This window comes from Sceloporus occidentalis, unplaced genomic scaffold (assembly GCF_023333645.1).
Source record: "Sceloporus occidentalis isolate IW3139 unplaced genomic scaffold, rSceOcc1.0.p SCAF_14, whole genome shotgun sequence".
In the NCBI taxonomy this organism is placed as follows: domain Eukaryota; kingdom Metazoa; phylum Chordata; class Lepidosauria; order Squamata; family Phrynosomatidae; genus Sceloporus; species Sceloporus occidentalis.
This window is the reverse complement of record NW_028316994.1, coordinates 19,904,576-19,923,943: the sequence shown is the minus strand read 5'-3', so window position 1 is coordinate 19,923,943 and position 19,368 is coordinate 19,904,576. Positions and strand designations below refer to the sequence as shown.

General features: G+C 53.4%; 3 protein-coding genes across 4 annotated transcripts in view; 2 read left to right on the top strand and 1 right to left on the bottom strand.

Moving 5' to 3' along the window:
• Positions 1–1,595: 1,595 nt before the first annotated feature.
• Positions 1,596–7,255, top strand: PSMB6 (proteasome 20S subunit beta 6). The gene is made up of 6 exons (XM_089480172.1): positions 1,596–1,736; positions 2,989–3,056; positions 4,014–4,145; positions 6,352–6,481; positions 6,673–6,817; positions 6,956–7,255. Exons 1-6 carry the CDS (start codon positions 1,629–1,631, stop codon positions 7,081–7,083), a joined length of 711 nt encoding a protein of 236 aa, XP_089336298.1. The 5' UTR covers positions 1,596–1,628; the 3' UTR covers positions 7,084–7,255.
• Positions 7,256–7,935: 680 nt separating this feature from the next.
• On the bottom strand, positions 7,936–8,987 carry CUNH17orf114 (chromosome unknown C17orf114 homolog). Of its 2 annotated transcripts, none has more exons than XM_089480173.1 (3): positions 8,859–8,987; positions 8,479–8,585; positions 7,936–8,385 (listed from the first exon to the last, which is right to left on the bottom strand). In XM_089480173.1, the coding sequence occupies exons 2-3, from the start codon at positions 8,582–8,584 to the stop codon at positions 8,222–8,224; spliced, it is 270 nt and encodes an 89-aa protein (XP_089336299.1). In that variant the 5' UTR covers position 8,585; positions 8,859–8,987; the 3' UTR covers positions 7,936–8,221. The 2 variants fall into 2 exon arrangements, with proteins under 2 accessions (XP_089336299.1, XP_089336300.1); XM_089480174.1 differs by having other exon boundaries at positions 8,863–8,987.
• A 26-nt stretch (positions 8,988–9,013) lies between these two features.
• The window catches only part of PLD2 (phospholipase D2), a 42,768-nt gene continuing 32,413 nt past the window's right edge, over positions 9,014–19,368 (top strand). Inside the window, exons 1-3 of the mRNA XM_089480171.1 lie at positions 9,014–9,037; positions 9,547–9,676; positions 9,766–9,893. Of these exons, the coding sequence (XP_089336297.1) occupies positions 9,556–9,676; positions 9,766–9,893 (249 nt within the window). The 5' untranslated portion in view covers positions 9,014–9,037; positions 9,547–9,555. The remainder of the gene's footprint in view (positions 9,038–9,546; positions 9,677–9,765; positions 9,894–19,368) is intronic.

Sequence of the window (19,368 nt, the reverse complement as noted above, 5' to 3'; positions counted from 1 at the left end):
AGGAAGGGCAGAGATGGCGGGTGCCAACAGACTTGGGGCAAGGAAGTGGTGTGCCTCCGATGCCCCTCCTGATGGTTTCTATCATCCACTGGGCCAGAAGCAGCAGCTCCAGCATCCACACACACACTTTCCTGGCAGTGGTGTTAAGGTCAAAAAACAGAGTTCCAGCCCAAATTTGGTTCAACGGATGGCTTTTATTGCATGCAATGGCACAGACGGGATTTGTCCTCCAAAGTCTGCACCCTGAGCAATGGACACAGGCTTCTGTTACTGTGTTACAAACAGCAAGTACTCATACATCCGCACTTGCAGCGGTTTCAGTTTCTTATCTAAGCCACACATTCGAGTCTTCTTCTCCTTTTCCCTGAGGCAGCTGAGTTCCCTGGCCTCTTTCTCTCTTCTCCCTTTCCACTGCCCTGTATTTCTCCCATTCCATTCCAGGCTTTTCTCTACATGCTGAAGCTGTCTGCCATGGCTGTTAATGTTGTGCCTTGTCATTGTTATTGTTATTGTGTAAACAGTGCCTTACTGTTTAGACAGTACATTTCTTTGACCCCGACAGTGGTGCCAGAGCTGAAAGGGGGAAAGGCCAGGGCAGTGCGTGGCTCCTTCTCCCTTCTCAGCGCCCCCTCGGCTCCCAAGAGCAGGCGCAGGGCCTTGCGCTGGGCAACCATCTTGTGCAGCCAGTGGGGCTGGCTCCTGAGGAGGCACGATGATGCCCAGGAGTTTGCAGAGAGGCTGGCTGCAGCTGAGGTCCGGCGCAGTTTGCCTCTGGGTCAGCGCTTGGCTCTGGCAGAGAGGGCCTTGGAAGTGGGCAGCCCCCGAGGCTGGCCCTTGCGGAAGGAGCTGCCCACCAACAACCAGACTTCCTCCTCTTTCTATGTGGCTCCAGCCTTGGCTGCGACTCAGAAGTCCAGGGTTCGAATCCCTGCTCAGCCACGGAAGCCATTCGCAGGGCGACCTTGGGCAAGTCACTCTCTCAGCCTCAGAGAGCAAGCCTTGCCCTCAGGGGCGTTGGGGCAGCGCTCTCCCGGCCTCAGGCCAAGCGAAGGCGGCGAAACCCCTCTGGGCAAAGGGGGCCAGCGCCACTGCTCCCAGCCCAGGAGAAGGTCTTGGACTGCGGCTCCCATCAGCCCTGTCGCGATCAGCCCCGCCCTACACTGCAGGGCGCGCTTGAAGAATAACAACAACAACAACCATAATGGCCGCCGGGGGACTTCCGCCTCTGCCGCCACTCCACAGAAAAGCCCCAATGATTCCCTTGCTTCCCGCGGACGGGCGGAAGTAGGAAGTCCCGCCCCAGGCGACAGTGGAGCCGCTCTAGGACTCCGAGGAGGAAGCGAGAGGGGAGCCGGTCAGGTGACCACGGAACATGAACCATAGAGATATGAAAGTGAAGAGACACGCAGCGGCTTCTTTTGCTTAACGACCCAAAGGAGCGGGCGCCTTTGAGAAGGGCCTCGAGGCTGAGGCTTAGACCCGTATCGGGCATGCGCAGAGGGAGCGAATCACAGCGAGAGCGGCGTTCTTCCTCCGCCCACTCTAACCTTTTCCTAGCTCTAGGGCGCCGTAAAGCGCGCCTCCCTCCCCGGCGTGGCTCGGCGTTTTTGCGACAGCGCGGATCCAAGATGGCGGCGGCGAGGACGATGAGGGCTGGAGCCGGTCTGGCGGCGGCGGCGGGTTTGGGTCTGTCGGGGGGCTGCCCGGACTGGACCCACCAGGCCGAGACCACCGGGGTAAGGCCTAGCCCACTGCGGAGGGGCCCAGGACCAGAAGCATAGCCCCCGCCGAGGGACGCTGCTGGGAGCTGGGCTGCATCCACACTGGAGAAATAGCCCAGTTTGCCTCCGCTTTGACTCTTTGTCTGGCTCAGGAATTCTGGGAGTTGGAGTTTGTTGTGGGCCCAGAGCGGGGCGGAGCTTTTTAAACTCCAACTCCCAGAATTCCATAGCCTTGAGCCAGGAAGACTTAAAAGCGGCGCCGAACCGGGTTACTTCTCCAGTGTGGATGCAGCCTTGGAGTCTGGGAGAGGCGCAAGGCCTCTCCTGAACTCAGTGCAATGCTTGCCAACAGCCCTGCAGGGTGCCAGCTGGGGACTCCAGGCGTTTGGGGACTACATGTCCCATCATGCCTGGCTCTTGCTGGTGGAGAGCTGCAGGCCAGGGACTCAGGCGCCCTAGTCCTGTCCTGGGAGGGCCCCCAGCTAAGACTGGAAGGGACTGGAAGGCCACAGAATCCTAGAATTGGAAGGGAGCCCTTTCTGCCATGCAGGAACTCTCCCTCCAAGCCTCCCTGAGGCAGACGGCCACCCAGCCTCTGTTTGACAACCTCCAGGGAAGGAGACTGCATTGCCCTCCAAGGCAGAAGCATCTTCCACTGTCAAGCAGCTCTTATGGTCAGGAGGTTGCTTCTAATGTTAAGGTGGAATCTCTTTTCCTGTAGCTTCCATCCATTGCTCCCTATTTGAGTCTCTGGAGCAGCAGTGGTCCCTTCCCACCAAGGGATGCTGGTAAAAGCGTCAGCAGGGAAGGTCCTGGGAGAGGAGAGAAGGGACAGATGGAGGCAAATGCAGTGTGTTTCTGGGCTGGCATTAAGAGATTGGGGCGAGTGGTTTTCTTTTGCGAAGAAGGGGGCACTGGAGACATGTTTGCTGGAGAAAAGGAGGAAGGTCCAGGGTCCGAGGAGCAAGCAAGTCTGGCCAGAGAGGAGGGAGCCTGGAGGCCCAACTGAGCCCTGCCTGGCTTGAGCTTCCTTCTGGCTGGTTGTTGGCTGAAGAGGCTGCTGGACCGGAGAAGCCACCTTTGGGTCTGGGTCTTCAGGGCTCCGCTGGGTTCCCATGAGTCCACCAGGCGTTTCCCACCATAAGTGGCAGGAAGGGGAAAAGGCAGAGCTGGTGGGGTTCCTGGGGGTGGGCTCCAGAGGACACACATCCCTCCCCCCACACAGAGCACCTTTGTTTCCTCCTGACTCTTCCATCTTCTCTCTCAGACGACCATCATGGCCGTGGAGTTTGACGGAGGGGTGGTCATTGGCGCTGACTCCAGGACCACCACCGGGTGAGTGAGGAGGGGCTGAAGGGGACACAAAAGAGCTGGCTGCCCCTTGAGGGCCATGTGGGGGGGGGGGCTAGGAGCCTCAATCGCACCTTGACCTCTGGGCTGACCCAGCAAGAGGAATTGTGGGAAACTAGCAGAAGCAAATATTATTATTATTATTATTATTTTTATTATTAACCTTTATTTATGAGGCGCTGTAAATTTACACAGCGCTGTACATGCAGTCTTTTCAGTTAGATGGTTCCCTGCCCTGGGGCTTACAATCTAAAAAGACATGACATAGAAGGAGAAGGGAGTGGTGGAGGGAAAGAGTAAGAGGTCCAGCAGTTCCTCTCTACCTCCAAGGCCTGGACCAAGGCAGATGGACTGGAGGGAGGACTTGGCTTCATAAAGGATGGTTAATCTTCTTCCAGGGAAAATACATACTCTCCAGTAGGATAATACATATACAATACATAGCAATACAGGAAATGGATCGATAAACAGGCAACAAAAGAACATCAGATAGTAATTATGCAATGCCTGGGAAGGCTTCTCTGAACAGGATGGTTTTCAACTCCGTTTTGAAGCTGGTTAAAGAAGTGATGGCTCTTGCTTGTGGGGGAAGAAGGTTCCAGGAGTGAGGGACAGCAAATGAAAAGGGGCGAATCCAGGATGGGGCAGAGGAAATCCTGGGCTGAGACAGTAGGCCTTGACTACCAGAACGGAGGGAACAATGGAGTGGGAAGGAGAAATAAGGTCTGATAAGTAAGGAGGGGCCAGCCCATGGAGGGCTTTAAATGCCGAAATGGCAAACATGGCATGGCTTCTCCTGATGCTTGACCAGGTCTGGGGCATTCTCATGTCCAGAGTGTTCAGCAGCTGCCCAGGCCCTCCTCCTTGGCCCCTCCAGTGCAGCCAGGCTGAAGCCGCTCATGGGGCTCCCAAGCTGATGCTTCTTTCTCCTGTTTCTTGCAGTTCCTACATTGCCAACCGAGTGACGGACAAGCTGACCCAGATCCACGACCACATTTTCTGTTGCCGGTCAGGCTCAGCCGCTGATACCCAGGCCATCGCGGATGCTGTCACATACCAGCTGGGCTTCCACAGGTACAGTGGGGGGGGGCTTTTGAGGGAGGGTCTGGAGGGACCCACCATGTACCCAGAACGCCTTCTCTGTTGGTCAAGCAACAGACATGAAGGGGAACTCTCTTTGCTTTAGAAACAGGGAGGAAATTGGAACTTTCTGGCAGGGAGGGGGCCATCTACCTCTGAAGACCAGTCATAGGGGGCAGGTAAAGGGGAGCAACAGAGTGGGAAGAGCTGTTGCCCTTTGGCCCCTGATGGAGAGAATCTCAGGTGGCAGCTGGGAAGGGACAAAAGCCAGTCCAGACCAACAGTATGTGGGGGCTGATCCTGCTTATTTGGGGCTCTTTTAAAGATTCTAGTAGCAAGGACCCCCCCCCCCCCCATTTTCTGACTTTTTAAAAAAAATCCATCTGCCAACATTTTATTGGGTGGAACTCGAAGGTATTGCTGTGTCCATCTGGCATATCAGTTGGCAAATGGATTTTGAAGGAAAGAAGTTGGTTGCATGAACCTTCCTGCTTCCTCAGATGCATCGGTGGGTTTGCCTGAAGTCCCCAGCTATTGTTTTGGAACTCTATAAACAGAGTCAGGAAGGAAGAGAACCTGTTATTTGGAATGTTATAATGCCTCCCAGGCCATGTCATACATACAGATGTAAAAGAAAAAGGGCAATTTTGAAGCCAAGGTGCAGAGAGGAGTTCTCACCCCCCTTATTGTTTTTAGGGGAAATCTACATTTCTAGAGGGAAAGCTTTTGCCTCCTGAAAAGTAGCAAAATACAAACAAAGCCACCAGCCTTGTAATAAAATTAAGCATATTAGCTGGACAGAAACAGTCTCATTGCCCAGACCAGGCTAGTGGCATATTTGGACACAGAGTCTGAGTTAGCACTGAAAACAACAAACTTTTGGGAGTGCTATTAATGTTGCAATAAGTAAGGCCCCATTTGCTCTCCTGTTTGGATGGAGGCAGCCTCCAGGAGGGGCAGAAACACCTCTTGCATGTCTTCTGCAATAAGCCAGCATCCTGCCATTTCGGGTGCTGCTTTGGGTTCCAATCTGAGGAAAAGGCAGGATAGTGGTGGTGGTAGTAGTAATAGTAATAATAATAATGATAATAATAATAATGTTTGCCCTGGAATTGTTTTTGTCCAAATCTATAGACCTCCTTAACTTGCAAACCTTTATGGTGCGAAGTCCCTGGTAGCTGAGTAAGGACATTACCTGGAAAAGCACTGCAGTCATTCCAAAAAAGGAAATAGTTCATCTGACTTTCTTTTTCTTCCTTTCCTTCTTTCTTTTACATTTCTAACATTGCTAAATTTTCCACTGGGAAAAAGGGGTGTTTCCCTCATTTATAGATTGCCTTCCTGGGCCTTCGTGTCTTTAGCTGTTCTTGTTTGTTCCTGTTTACTCTCAAAATTGTTGTGCCAAATAACTCCCCTCCTTCAAAAGGCCTGCACTGCAAGGATGGAAAATACCTGGTTCTTCAGGCGGCATGATTGCTCTATCACTGCTTTTGCAGAAGTGGTCTAACCCACAAAACCACCTGATAAAGCAGTTCCCCCCCCTAAAGTCTCCCTCTCCCCTGAACTTCCTCCTTGTCTTTTTATACCCAAACAGACTCCTGGAAAATTGAGGTGAAGGGGAGAGGTATCTAATCTGCAAGCGAGGATAGTGAGAAGTCTCTCTTTCTGCGCCTGTCCTTCCTCACTCTTCTCTTCCCTTTTATGTTCCCTGAGATAAACAGCTCCAGAACAGAAAGGCCGCTTAAGCTCTGGGCTCTCATGGGCCGGGCTGGAAAAATCCAGAGACTGACTCATCTGGATTCTGAAATAATCCCTGCAGCTTTAGCAATGGCTGAATTCTTGCAATGAAGTTGCAGGGAGAGTGGGGTTTTTTGCATGGTGGAAAGGGCCAAGGAACCTGGGCTTTAGGGGCAAAATATATAAAGGGGGATAAAGTAGAGCAATGGGGGAGGGAGCAGTGGGCCCTCCAGATGGTCTCCCCTGCAGCTCCCATGATGCCTCAATCTGCTGCAAAGACTGATGGGAAATTGGGATAAACACATGGGCGGCACTGTTTTCCACCTGCAGCCTGTTTTAGAATCATAGAGGTGGAAGAGACCACAAGGGCCATGCAGGAATTCACAGTCACAGTCTTCTCCTTCTTGGGGTGACCCACACTCTTCCTCTTCGCCCCTCCCTCCCTCCCCCAATTCTTCTCCAGCATTGAACTGGATGAGCGGCCCCTGGTCCACACAGCGGCCAACCTCTTCAAGGAGATGTGCTACCGATACCGAGAGGACCTCACAGCCGGGATCCTGGTGGCCGGCTGGGACAAGCGCAAGGGGGGCCAGGTGAGTTACAGGGAGGGAAAGCAAGCAGCCCATCCTTCTGCCCCCCCCCCCGGCTGCACCTGAGCTCCTGGGGGAGGGGGGCTCTGCAGCCCAGGTCCAACTGCTGGATGCTCTCTTCTCCCCACAGCCAAGAAGCCCCTGGGAGGATCGTGGACTCATCTTCTGTGTGCTCTTCCTTTTCCTAATTCCAGGTCTACTCCGTCCCCATGGGGGGCATGATGGTCCGGCAGCCCTTCTCCATCGGGGGCTCTGGCAGCTCCTACATCTATGGCTACGTCGATGCCTCCTACAAGCCTGGGATGAGCAAGGAGGAGTGTTTGGCCTTCACTGCCAACGGTAAGGAAAGCGTCTATTCAAGAGCCATGTAGGGGCCCTCCCTCTGTAGAAGGACCCCTATGGCTTTGGGGGCTTAGGTTGTAGGGTCCCCTCCTGTCTTGGCAACCTAACCACCCTCTTTCCCCCTCTTTCCCGCAGCCCTCTCCCTGGCCATGGACCGGGATGGTTCCAGCGGCGGTGTGATCCGCCTGGCGGCCATCACAAAGGACGGCGTGGAGCGAAAGGTCATCCTGGGCAACGAACTGCCCCGCTTCTCCCCCCTCTGAAGAAGGAGCCGGTCTGATCTGTGGAGGGAAGGCCATACCGTTTGGCAGCAGAACCCTCTTTGTGTAATATTATAGTTACTGTTGTTGTGAATTGCGCCTGTTGCGGGAGCCATTCTGTTGTTGGGTTTTCACCCAGGTTTAATAACAAGGTATTAAAAGATGGGAGTCCACATGTGAGTGTGTGTTTCTGCTTCCTCTCTGACTCCTGCATTTTGGAGGGAGGGGGCTTGCAGGGCCAGAGGGGCCGACAAAGTGGGAGGGGGGCATTGGTCTGGTTTAGCTAGTTGGATCCCCCCAGGCACTGTGGGAAGGCTAGTTTTCTTGGAGAGGGAAAGGCCGTGGGGTGTGGAGTTTGGGCCCAGTGCCCTTCTGCCCCCCTGCTCTGCTCAATGGAGCTTCTTGCCCCCCTTTTTGCTGTCAGACCATGCAGGGCTGTTGTGGCTGCTGCCACTCCCTTGTGGCTTGGGTGAGATAAGGGGGGAGACGCCTGGCACTCCAGGCTGCCCCCTCCAGCCTCCCTTGGATAGCATTTGGGGGGGCACAGCTCAGGCCTTGCTCTTCTTGCCCCTCCCTTCTCCCCTCTTGAGTAATGGGGTGCGGCTGTGGGTTTTGGGAGGGGGGCCTCCCTTGTTCCTGCTCCAGCCTGCCTCTTCCTCCTCTGGGCCGGGTGCCAGCACCGAAGTTGCTTCCAGACGGGGCACCTCCCCACTACCAGCAGCAGTCTGCGTGGCATGGGCCCTGTGCCTCCACGCCCCCCTCCCACGCATGCTTTTCTGTGCGCACCCCCGCCCCCCCGCCACATCAATAGGGTCAGGAAGGGAAAGGGCAGAAGGGGAGGCAAGAGAAGGCATGATCTGCACAGGGCTCCCAATACGTGGGGCTGCTTTTATTGTTACACAAGTGCCAAGCAAAGCAGATTGGAAGTGAAGCCTGTTTTGCCAAGAAGCTTATAGAGAGCCCCACCTGCCCCCCACTTTCTCCATGCAGCTGCCTGCCTGGCTTTAGGCAAAGCTCCTTCCTCCCCACAACTGACTTTCTGGTTGCGGGGGTCTAGCCCAGCGTCCTGGGGTGCCCCCCATCAGCAAGCAAAGGGGGGGGGGGTCCTTAGTCCAGTGGTATGTCCAGTGCCTTGGGAGCCTCAGGCGGTGGAGTCCCTCTCGGAGTCCAGTTGGTGCCGGAAGGAGACACGGGCCTTGCCGCTGAAATAGGCCCGGCTGCTGGCCCCCAAGGCCTCCGACTCGCTGCTGGTGGACGCTGTGGATCGGGACCGGGGCCCTGGAAGGTCTGAGGAGAGTTCTGCTTCTGGGGGGGAGAGAGAGAGAGAGCAAGAAAGAAAACGGGGCTCAGAGGGGGACAGCTCTCCTGGCCTGTGGGGAGGGTCTCCCCCTTCCTTACCTGGGCTGGGGGGGCCCTCTTGCTGACCCCCTTCGGACCCACTCTCCCTCCTCCGCCTCCGACGGGACCCCCGCGGGAAGCAGCTGGGGAGGAACCTGGACCCCATCCTGGGGGGAGAAAAGAAGGGTGTTAATGGGGGGGGGTTTCCAAAGGGGTCTGGGGAGCAAGGGCTGTGGGGCTGAGCCTTTTCCCTTCAGTGGCGAGAGGCAGACACACAGGGAGACCCTCTCGCCCTCGGCTGAAGGGAGTCCCAAAAGTTGTGGGGCCGATCCTTTTTTCTTCAGTGGGGAAAGATGGGGGGCAGCAGAGACAGACCGGGAGACCCACCCTCTGCTCACTCTCTGGGGCTGCCCCTTTGCCCCCCCCCCCGAGACTCCCACCTGCCTCCTCCTCCTCCTTTGCCTCCTTCGGAGCGGGATCTGCCCCCGAGAGACGCGGCAGGGACCCCAGTGAGGCCCCGCCCCCGAGGCCGCTCTGTCCACGCCCAGAGGGCGGGACCGAGAAGAGGGCGGGGCCACCGCCTCCCTCCCTCGGACCTCTCCTCCTCCTTTGCCTTCAGGTAAGAGGCCCCCTCCCTTCCCCTCCCCCGGGCGAGACACGTGTCTCTGCGCCTCCTCCTCCTCCTATTTCTCACGTGCAGCCCCCCCCCGAAGGGGCTCCCGGGCTCTGGCCCTCTCCCCCGGAGCCGCCCGCGCCCCTCCCAAACACGCGTCTTTCCCAGCCGGGCGCCCCGCGTCACGTGTGGACGCCTCCCTCCCTCCCTCCCGGGGCCGGGCTCTTCTCCTTCGGAGCCAAAGCAGGAAAGTTTGGAAAGTGGTGTTGGGCAAGACAGAGGCCCAAGCCCCCCAGACCCCCTCCTCCTCCTCCCAGTCCTCCCAGCAGAGGAGCCCAGTCTCAACTGGGAAGGGCCGGCCAGGGAGGGCCTGCCCTGGGCCCCAGTTCCAGCCTCCTGCCTCCGGGCTCCTTGCTGCTCGGCTGCCTGCCACTGACCCGCCGCTCCGGCCGAACGGGTCCGTCCTGCAGCCGGGCCCCCGGTCAGCCTCCCTCTGGGTCCCCTGGTCTCCGCAGGAGGCTGCCATGCCCAGCCCCGAGAGCCCCCTCCCCGGCGCCCAGGCCCTGGACCTCCTGGAGCTGCAGCTGGATCCCGAGGAGCAGAGCCCCGGCCGCCGCCTTCCGGAGCCTGCTTCGGGGGCCCCAGGTGAGTGGGCCTCGGGGGGCGGGCGGGCGGGCAGCGGGCGGGCGGGGTCCCTTCAGGCCCCCCGGCTGAGCCTCCCTTCTGACCCACAGGCCAGCAGCGCCCCTTCCTGGCCGTCTACCAGCCGAAGCCCTTGCGCTCCCCGGGAGCCCTCTTCCGCCCAGGGCTGCCGGTGGTGGCGCGCGTGGAGAGCGCCGAAAGGTACACCCGCGGCTCCAAGGTGAGTGGAGACCGGACTCAGCCCCCGAGGAGTCTCCCAGGGCAGCTCGAGGGAGGCCTACATCGGGCTGGGGCTGCAGGCGGTCCCTTGGCAGGCAGCCAGGCTGCCTGGTCTCCGGCCGGGTCTGGCAGCCGTCCTTTGCCAAGGCCTGTCTCTGCCGTCATCGGAGCAGGAAGGCAGGGCGGCTGCCCAAAGGAGCAGCTCAGATGGATGCCCTGGCCAGGCTCCCTTTTCCTGGGCAGAGGCTGAAAAGTCGAGGGTGGGTCAGGGCTTGGGGCCGCTTGTTCTGAAGGCCCTGGTTCCCTGCTCTGAGGCTGCTCTTCTGGAGCTTCAGCTGGGCTCCAAGGAGCAGCTGATTGGAAGTCCTGCGGGGGGGGAGAGGGCAGGGGGGCCTGGGTCCTTACGGAAGGTCTGTCAATAGAGACTTAAAAACTGCCTCCAGAAAGCAACATTTTGCACCAAACCCGCGATTCCTGCCCAGAGAATACAGCTCAAAGCGCCAAGATCCTCCGAAGGGGGCGCTTTTCCTCCTCCCTTTCAAGCATCACTAGCTGGGCGTTTTGGGATGTCCTTCCCCCCTTTGCTGTTAGCCCGGGTTTATGTTTTGCCCAAAAGGAGTAGCCCAGGATGCCTTGGCCATTTGCTCCCCTCCCCATGGAAGGGCTTCACCGGGCTGCTCACCCAGCAAGTGGGCCGCACATGTCATTGCCACAGTCTGGGTGGATCTGCTTTGCCCCCAAAATCATCCCTTTGGCCGTAGCTGGGGCTGCAACTGGTCCCTCTTTGTAGGAGGCGAACCTTTGGAAGCCCCCACCCAGAATATGGGAAGGAGGACTGAGGACGGAGCCTGGGACATGGGACCCTCTCTTGCGCCCATCTCTTGCCCCTGGAGACCAAAGGGTGCCCTGACGCCCCTCCTGTGAAGTCAATGGGGCTTCGCCCCCAGCCCCCCATTCCAGACGCAGCACAGTTGGGCAGTTCACCTTCCCTCCCTCCCTCTTCTTCTTCCTTTCCTTTTATCAACCTGTTTTGGACATTGCAAGAATTGCTGCACAAGCCCTTTTCTCTCTCTTGTTTCCTCTTCTTGAGCAATCGCCATTGACTCCAAACTCCAGCAACTTCCTCCGTTTCTCCTCCAGCGTTTTCCACCTTGTGAAGATTCTGGGGGATGAAACCTCAGCTCAACCGGCCTTCCGTGGGCAGACTCTTGTGGTCTTTCAGGTCTCAATTCAAGGCAGGTCTGGGCAAAAGACTTCCTTGGACTGTTTTTATTTCTGGCCAAAACAAGGAAGGGGTGCGTTGCCTCCCCTGGAGCCTCTAGAAGCAGAAATCAGGTTTTAAATGGGTCACAGACTCTTCTCCGACACGATTCTGTGGGTCCCTGCCCCCTGAAAAAGCAAACACAAAACAGAGGTGGACTCTGGGCAGCTTTTGTTCTGCAGTGTTTCACAGAATCATAGACTCATAGAGTTGGAAGGGACCCCAAAAAGGGCCCTGATCCAGTCCAACCCCATTCTTCTGCCATGCAGGAACTCTCCATCAAAGCATCCCCATTGGCCATCCAGCCTCTGTTTAAAGTCCTTCCCCTTATATTTTGTGGGTCTTTGGGGCAGTTCCTGTGGCCCGCAAAGGACCCTGGGGCAGAAAAGCCCAGAGGTGCTGAAGTTGCCCTCCTTGTCTTGCAGGGACCAGTTTCTATGGAGAGAAAACTATTTCTGGCATTATGACCGCACCTGAGAGCCAGCAGGGCATAGTGGCCTGAGTGCTGGACTAAGACCTGGCAGCCCTGGGTTCAAGTCTCTACTCCCTCCAGAGCAGGAAACACAACTTAATTTGGGCAAGTCACACCCTCTTAGCTTCAGAGGGAAGTCAATTTTGGCAAGAAAAGTGACCTTAGTGTCTGAAATGAATTGAAGGGACACAACAACAAAAACATCAGCAGGTTTACATGACTGTAAAGTGGGCAAGGAAGACATGGAAATGGCTGAGCGTTTCTTATAACTTGGCTCAGCTGTTGATCAAAATGGAGGCTGCAGTCAAGAAATAAGAGACTAAAGACTTGGCATCTGGGAAGGAACTAGTCAGGATCCTCAAGTGAAAAGATATATTGTTGGATGCCAGCGCCAGGACCATTCTGATTTCTTGTAATGGATAGGAAAGCTGGAGAGCAAAGTCAGCGGACAGGAAGGGAATCAACTCACTTGGAATGCGTTTCCAGGGGAGAGTTGTGTGGCTCCCATGAACTGCCGAAAAGACAAGCAAATGGGTTGAAGAGCAAATCTCCCCGAAGCCCAGATGACTCAACTGAGGTTGTGGCACTTTGGACGCATTGTGAGATGACTCACTGGAAAAGTTGACAATGATGGGGAAAGCGGAAGGGAAAGCGGGAAAGCGCTTCCAGTGGATGGAAGACTTGGCCCTGCCTTTGCAAGACCTGAGCAGGAGGGCTAGGAGCAGAACCTCTTGGACGTTCCTCGTTCGGAAGGTTGCCAGACATTAAAGCTGACAGCAGTGCAATTTGCAGAGCATTTATGTCCCGCTCCCGCATGTTTCCTGCCCAATTGTGTAATGCTTTTTCCACACTGGCCCTCAGCAGAATCCATCCGCCTTTGTTTCTTTGTGGTCCATGCAAGCGCCTGTCAGTTTTTGCACAGGAGGCCCTTGCCTGCAGAAATCCTCCTGAGCACCTTCTGCCCCTTCTTTGGAATTTAGGGGTCCTGGTGACCCCCCTCCAAGCCCCAAAAGCTCCTTTCTGTGCTTTGTGGTGCTCTGCCTGGCATGGATCCATCCCCTGCCTCTGTTCTCCCAAGAGGGAAGGGGGTCTCCTGAATTCAACAGGGTCCTTTTGGGGCTGGAAAGGGGGGCAAAGGATGTCTCCCAGGTGTCCCCAACTGCAGGCAAAGGGCTGCTCTGTCATGCCCCTCCTCAGCATCCCAAGGGAAGCCGAGCTGATTCGGTGGTCAAGCGGTCACTTTGAAAAGTGGCAACGCTTCCCGCAGCCTCCTGCTCATGGGTCAGGCCCCATTGCTGGAGAGGCTCCAGGAAGAAAAAGCTCCAGGGCTGCTGGGACGGTCCAGGAAAACATCTGGAATAAGAGGAACAACATCTGGTTTCCTTCCTGCCCTGGTTTTTTTCCAAAATGGGGAGTGAAATCAGCTCCCAAAACTGAGAACAAATATAGTTAAATGTACACGGGAAGACATAAGTGAAAAAGCACAAGCTGCTGTTAATGTATAATGAAAATGGCCAGATCTCATTTTAAAAGACGGAAGATAAACATCAGCAACTCCCCCCACCTCCTGGAAAACCCACTGCGGCCAATCCCTATAAGCTTGCCAAGGTTTACGGGGGACCTCCAGAGTCTCCGGCCGGCAGACAGTCTCCTAACCCTTTTGCCCAGAAGTGCTGAGACGGTGGGGGTCACAATGTGGGGATGGGGTTCTTCTGTGTACAAAGTGACCACTCAGCACCAGACTCTCTGCCTGTCCAGCAATTGGAGCAGAGGCAAATGTGTTGGTAGCGTCCCCTCCATCCCCAACACACACACACCAATGTGATCCACAAAGACCTGTTCTTCTTGCTGTCCAGCTTTTGCTCCTGAGTTGCACAGATTTCTTAGTTGATTCCCTCCTGAACATCAGTCGTCTTAACAGTCAGTGGTCAGCTACATGGCCCACCTGTGCATCCCCTTCATTTGTCCTGGTTATTCAGGGATAGTCCCAGTTAACCTTCTGCTGTCCCACTTTTTCAGCTGCCTTTAAAATGTCCTGCTTTCCCTCTCCTTTTCCCGCTTTGCCCTCAGCTTACTTCAGTTGCTGCAAATGAAGTTCAAAATGCAGAGATGGTTCTGCATCCAGTCCATTCATCAAGAGAGAGGTGGCAGGAGAGGTTTGCCCCTTTCCCCAGTTGGAGCAAGCAAAAGCTAACTGCTGCAGCCGTTCGCAACTTACCTGTTCGCCCTCTTTCCTCATTTGTCATCTAGATCACCCTCTGAGGTTGCTTGACCACACATCTGTCCTGGTTTTCGTCTGCAAAATGTTGGGGGGTGGGCCATTGCAGCTTTGGACAAAGGCGGCCTGGCTCCATGGCTGTTCTGGTTTGCGCTTCCTACTGTTGGAAAAAGGGGGCTTATGAAACAAGCGAGCGAAAAGCCAGGCAGAGAGTCTTGTGCCCTACACAGCTGGCACACGAATGCGATTCACTTGGCCCACCACCAAAAGTTGTAATGCTGAAAGATGGATCAAGACATGGTGCTGGACCCCCTTGCACTGGCAGAACTTGACCACCTCACCAATGGTTTATCAAAGTCCGTTTGTTGTTGTTATCGTGTGCCTTCAAGTCATTTCCGACTTATGGCATCCCTATGGGGAACCCATTGTGGGGTTTTCTTGGCAAGATGTATTCAGAGGAGGTTGACCATTGCCATCCTCTAAGACTGAGAGAGTCCCCTGGGTGGGTCTCCGTGGCCGAGCAGGGATTTGAACCCTGGTCTCCAGAGTCCAATGCTCAGACCCTATGCCATGCTGGCTCCCATCGCAGTCTTGTTACCATTCATTAATTCCTGCTTCCACCTGGGTTCTTCCTCCTCCTACTCCTCCTCTTCTTCCCTTGCTCTTCTCAATGTTACTACACTTTCTTAATATTCTTAGTTGCCCCAAGAGCAAAGCGTTCTCTGAGGAGCACATAATAAAAGGGAGCATGAAAGAAGTTCACGGTAAAACAGCCATGGCTGGCTGAGAAATGAACGCAAATCAGATCAAACCCATTCCTTCTTTCTGTGGGCATCTGACTCCCCCTCCCAGATTCCGCTGTGGTTTGCTTGTGGGGAAGACACCAAAACCCTTTGTGTATGTGTGTGTGTGTGTGTGTGTATCTGAGTCACTCCCTTTGCCAGGCGGCCAAACTGGCCCATCCTGGCTCACTTTCCGCAAAGGCGGCAGAGGGATTTCTCTTTCGGCCGCTGGCCAAGACAGGATGGTCTCCAGGGAAGGGCTGGGCAGCAGCAGAAGGCACTCCTCTCCTTGCAATGGCTTATGAGACTTAAATTGCCTTTTAAACTTTTGCCTATTGTGAGTTTTTAGGTATGATCGTCTTTAACTGCTGCAAGGCACCTTGAGTTGTAACAGGGGAAAGGCAGGAGGACTATATAAACCAATGGGTGGCCTTGGGCAAGTCACATACTCTCAGCCTCAGAGAACTGCAATAGTGGCAAACCCCTCTGAAGGAAGTGGCCAAGAAACCAGCTTAGAGTTGCCATGAGTCAGAAATGCCTAGAAGGCACACAGCAACAATTTCATGTGTGTGTCTGTGTGTTGTGTCCTTTCAAGTCATTTCCGATTCATGGCGACCCTGAGGGAGCCCATTGTGGGGTTTTCTTGGCAAGATTTGTTCAGAGGAGGTTTGCCATTGCCTTCCTCTGAGGCTGAGAGAGTGTGACTTGCCCAGGGTCACCCAGTGGGTTTCATGGACATGCGGGAATTGAACCCTGGTCTCCAGAGTCGAATATATATATATTTCACAATGCTGTGTTAAATAATAATAATAAATAAATAAAACTTTTATTTGTATCCCACTTTTCCTCCTGATCAAAGCGGTTCACACTGTGCAAGCTAAGTGACACATGTCACAATACAAAGCAATACAATATAACAACAATAACCTTCCATTTTGAAGCCAAGCCCTCCCTCCAGTCCCTCTGCCTTGGTCCAGGCCTCGGAGGTAGAGAGGAACTGCTGGACCTCTGACCCTTTCCCTCCACCACTCCCTTCTCCATCTGTGTCATGTCTTTTTAGATTGTAAGCCCCAGGGCAGGGAACCGTCTAACTAAAAAGATTGCATGTACAGCGCTGTGTAAATTTACAGCGCTTCATAAATAAAGGTTAATAATAATAATAATAATAATAATCAGCGATTACATCGACAATTCGTACAATTCAGTAAAAGTCTAAAACCATCTACAGGACAATTAAAAACTCTCAGATGTGGTTGGACATCCTGATCTTAATTAGGGCTACTACCTTTAAAGAGAGTCACGAGGGTATACTGTCTGAAAAAGATGGGGTTTCAAAGCCTTCTTAAAGGCTTCCAATGTGGAACAAAGCCGGATCTTTTCTGAAAGTGCATTCCAATGAGCAGGGGCTGCCGCCATATAGACTTTCTGATGAGTTGCTGCTAATTTTACCATGGGATATTCAAGTAGGTATTTCCCCGTTGTTCTGAGGGTGCGGGGCGGATTATGTAGGGAGAGGCGCTCCCTCAAGTAACTCAGGCCCAAGCCATGTAGGGCTTTATAGGTAACGACCAACACTTTGTATTGCGCCTGGAAGCTAATAGGCAGCCAGTGAAGAGATCTTAATACCGGTGTTATGTGGTCCGATCTTGAAGTACCCGTGACCAATCTGGCTGCAGTGTTCTGGACTAGCTGAAGCTTCCAAACCTGGTACAAAGGTAGCCCCATGAAGAGCGCATTACAGAAGTCCAAGCGAGAGGTTACCAGTGCGTGTACTACTGTTTCTAGGTCCTTTTGGTCCAGACAGGGGCACAGTTGGCGTATCAGCCGAAGCTGGTACCAAGCACTCCTAGCCATCGCATCCACCTGGGATGATGACTGTAGGGATGAGTCCAAGAGTACTCCAAAACTGTGGACTTTGTCCTTTAGGGGAAGCATAACCACGTCAAGGATAGGGTGGCAAATGTCCCTATCTGGACTTGGGGTACCTATCACGAGTACCTCTGTTTTCTCTGGATTCAGCTTGAGTTCATGAAGGAAGGACAGCACAGTCTTTCCAGCATTTGGCACTTGATGCAGGGCAGAGAAGGAAGGAGTTGGCCAGGAGGGTGAAGGGGGCAATGTTAGTTGGTCCTCCTAAATCTAAACCAAAACATAAGATGATATAAGTCTGAGGGCAGGGAACTGTCTAATTAAAAGATTGTATGTACAGCGCTGTGTAATTTGACAGCGCTTTATAAATAAAGGTTAATAATAATAATAATAATTTGTTTCTGTCCCATTTCTTCAACAAGATTGAGGTGCCTTACATCAATAAAACCATATAATACAATCAAATAAATCCCACTCTCCTCTCCCTCCTTAAAGCAAATCAACATAATAATGACAGCATAACAATGACTATAATAAAATACAGTTAAAGTCATTAAAAATCACAGCAAGAACAGGACATTATGGGGTAGTCATTGGGACTGCATAAGACACTGAGGGGTTCAGATAACCAAAGACATTGGGTTGTTTATCTAGATAGCAAAGTAAAAGCTCTTTCATCCTCGTTCAGTGATGGCCAGAGAGAGGAGAAGGAGAGGAGCTGCTTGGCAGCCATTTTGAGACCGTGTGCTTGAGACCGTGTGCTCGTTGCTGAAGGGGCGGAGCTTCTGTGAGTCACATCTGTGAGTCACAAGGGGGCGGAGCTAGCAGACCAGCTTTATATACCACCTTCCAGAGCCGCGCGCCTAACGGCGCGTGAATTTTCATTTTCTTTAACTCAACAACTCTGCTCAAGTGGCATCAGGTTAGAATCAGATATTGAAACAGAACCTTCCCTTTAAGTGTAAGATAGCAGCCAGTACTTACCTTTAAAGAAGTATTTTCAGTAGATTGACTGTTATATTTATTACTAAAGACTTTGCAATATGGACAACGGGGGATCTGCCGCAGTCACCTGCAACTCTTGTGGGATGTTTCTCTTCTTGCCTACAGAAGTGGAGAACTTCACATGCACCAAGTGCAAGTTGGTATCACTCTTGGAGGAGAAAGTGCAGCAGCTGGAGTCCAGAGTAGCTACACTTCAGCATATTAGGGAACAAGAGGATTTCCTGGACTCAATAGAACTAACCATCTTGGATGAGTACCACGCAGAGGAAGATGCTAGGGTGGAAGAGGTCACTTGCCAAACAGAGGAGGTAGACAGCTGGAGGAATGTCACAAAGAGAAGTAAGCCAAGAAGGAATTGTTCGGGGAGCTTGCAGCTAGAGAATCGATTCGAAGCTCTTTCCGTAATCAAGGAGGATGAAGAAGAGCAGCATGGACAGACTTCAGGGACAGAGCAGGGGAGCCTGAGAGTCCCACCCGAGGGAACAGTCGCTGCTAAGCCTCGGAGGAGGCGTGTGGTCATAGTGGGGGACTCCTTGCTGAGGGGTACAGAAGCAGTGATTTGTAGGCCTGACAAGATGTCTCCAGAGGTGTGTTGTCTTCCAGGTGCAAAGATCCGTGATGTGACAGAGAGGCTGACAAGACTGGTCAAGCCTACTGACCAATACCCCTTCCTTTTGGTCCACGTGGGAACTAATGATACTGCAAGACACAGCATTCAGAACATCAAAAGGGATTACAAGGCGCTTGGTAGGAAGCTGAAAGGAATGGATGTACAGGTTGTCATCTCGTCTCTTCTGCCAGTTGAAGGGCATGGTCCAGGAAGGGAGAGGAAAATAGCAGATGTGAACAAATGGCTTCGCAGATGGTGCCGCCAAGAAGGATTTGGATTCTTCGATCATGGGCTGCGGTTCCATGAGGAGGGACTTCTTGCAACAGACGGGTTGCATCTCACGCCAGTTGGAAGAAATGTTTTTGCCAACAGTCTCAAGAACTTGATCAGGAGAGCTTTAAACTGAGTTCCGAGGGGAAGGGAGACAATATTAAGGAAGGCGAAAGGGACGGCGAAAATAGTCAAACTGACATAGAGGAAACAAGGCAAACATTGCAAGGACCCAGCAGTGGGAGGCAAAAAAACTTGCACAGGCAGCAAGTAAAAGGGAACCATGGTCTGCGATGTCTCTACACTAATGCACAGAGCATGGGAAATAAGCAAGATGAACTCGAACTCCTAGTACAACAAAGCAAAAATGATATAATAGGCATCACTGAAACCTGGTGGGATGAGTCTCATGATTGGAATGTGGAAATAGAGGGGTATAACCTTATTAAGAGAAATAGGCCAAACAGGAAAGGAGGAGGAATAGCACTATATGTCAGAGATATTTACACCAGTGAAGAGATCCTGGACATCAATCATGGAAGCCAGGTGGAGAGCATCTGGATAAGAATCAAAGGGGAGGGAAACAACAAGGGTGTTACGGTGGGAGTCTACTACAGACCCCCAAGTCAGACTGAGGAATTGGATGATATCTTTCTTGAACAGATGACCACACAGTCAGAAAAGAGAGATGTAGTTGTGATGGGCGACTTCAACTATCCTGATATTTGCTGGAAGTCAAACTCAGCAAAATCCTCAAGGTCTAGCAAATTCCTCACTTGCCTGGAAGACAATTTCATGGTCCAAAAGGTGGAAGAGGCAACAAGGGGGTCAGCTATTTTAGATCTGATCCTAACCAACAAGGATGACTTGGTTGATGGGGTGCAAGTGGTGGGATCCTTAGGTGGAAGCGACCATGTTCTCCTGGAGTTTGTTATACAATGGAGAGGAGAAGCCAGGCAGAGTCAGACACGCATCCTAGACTATAGGAG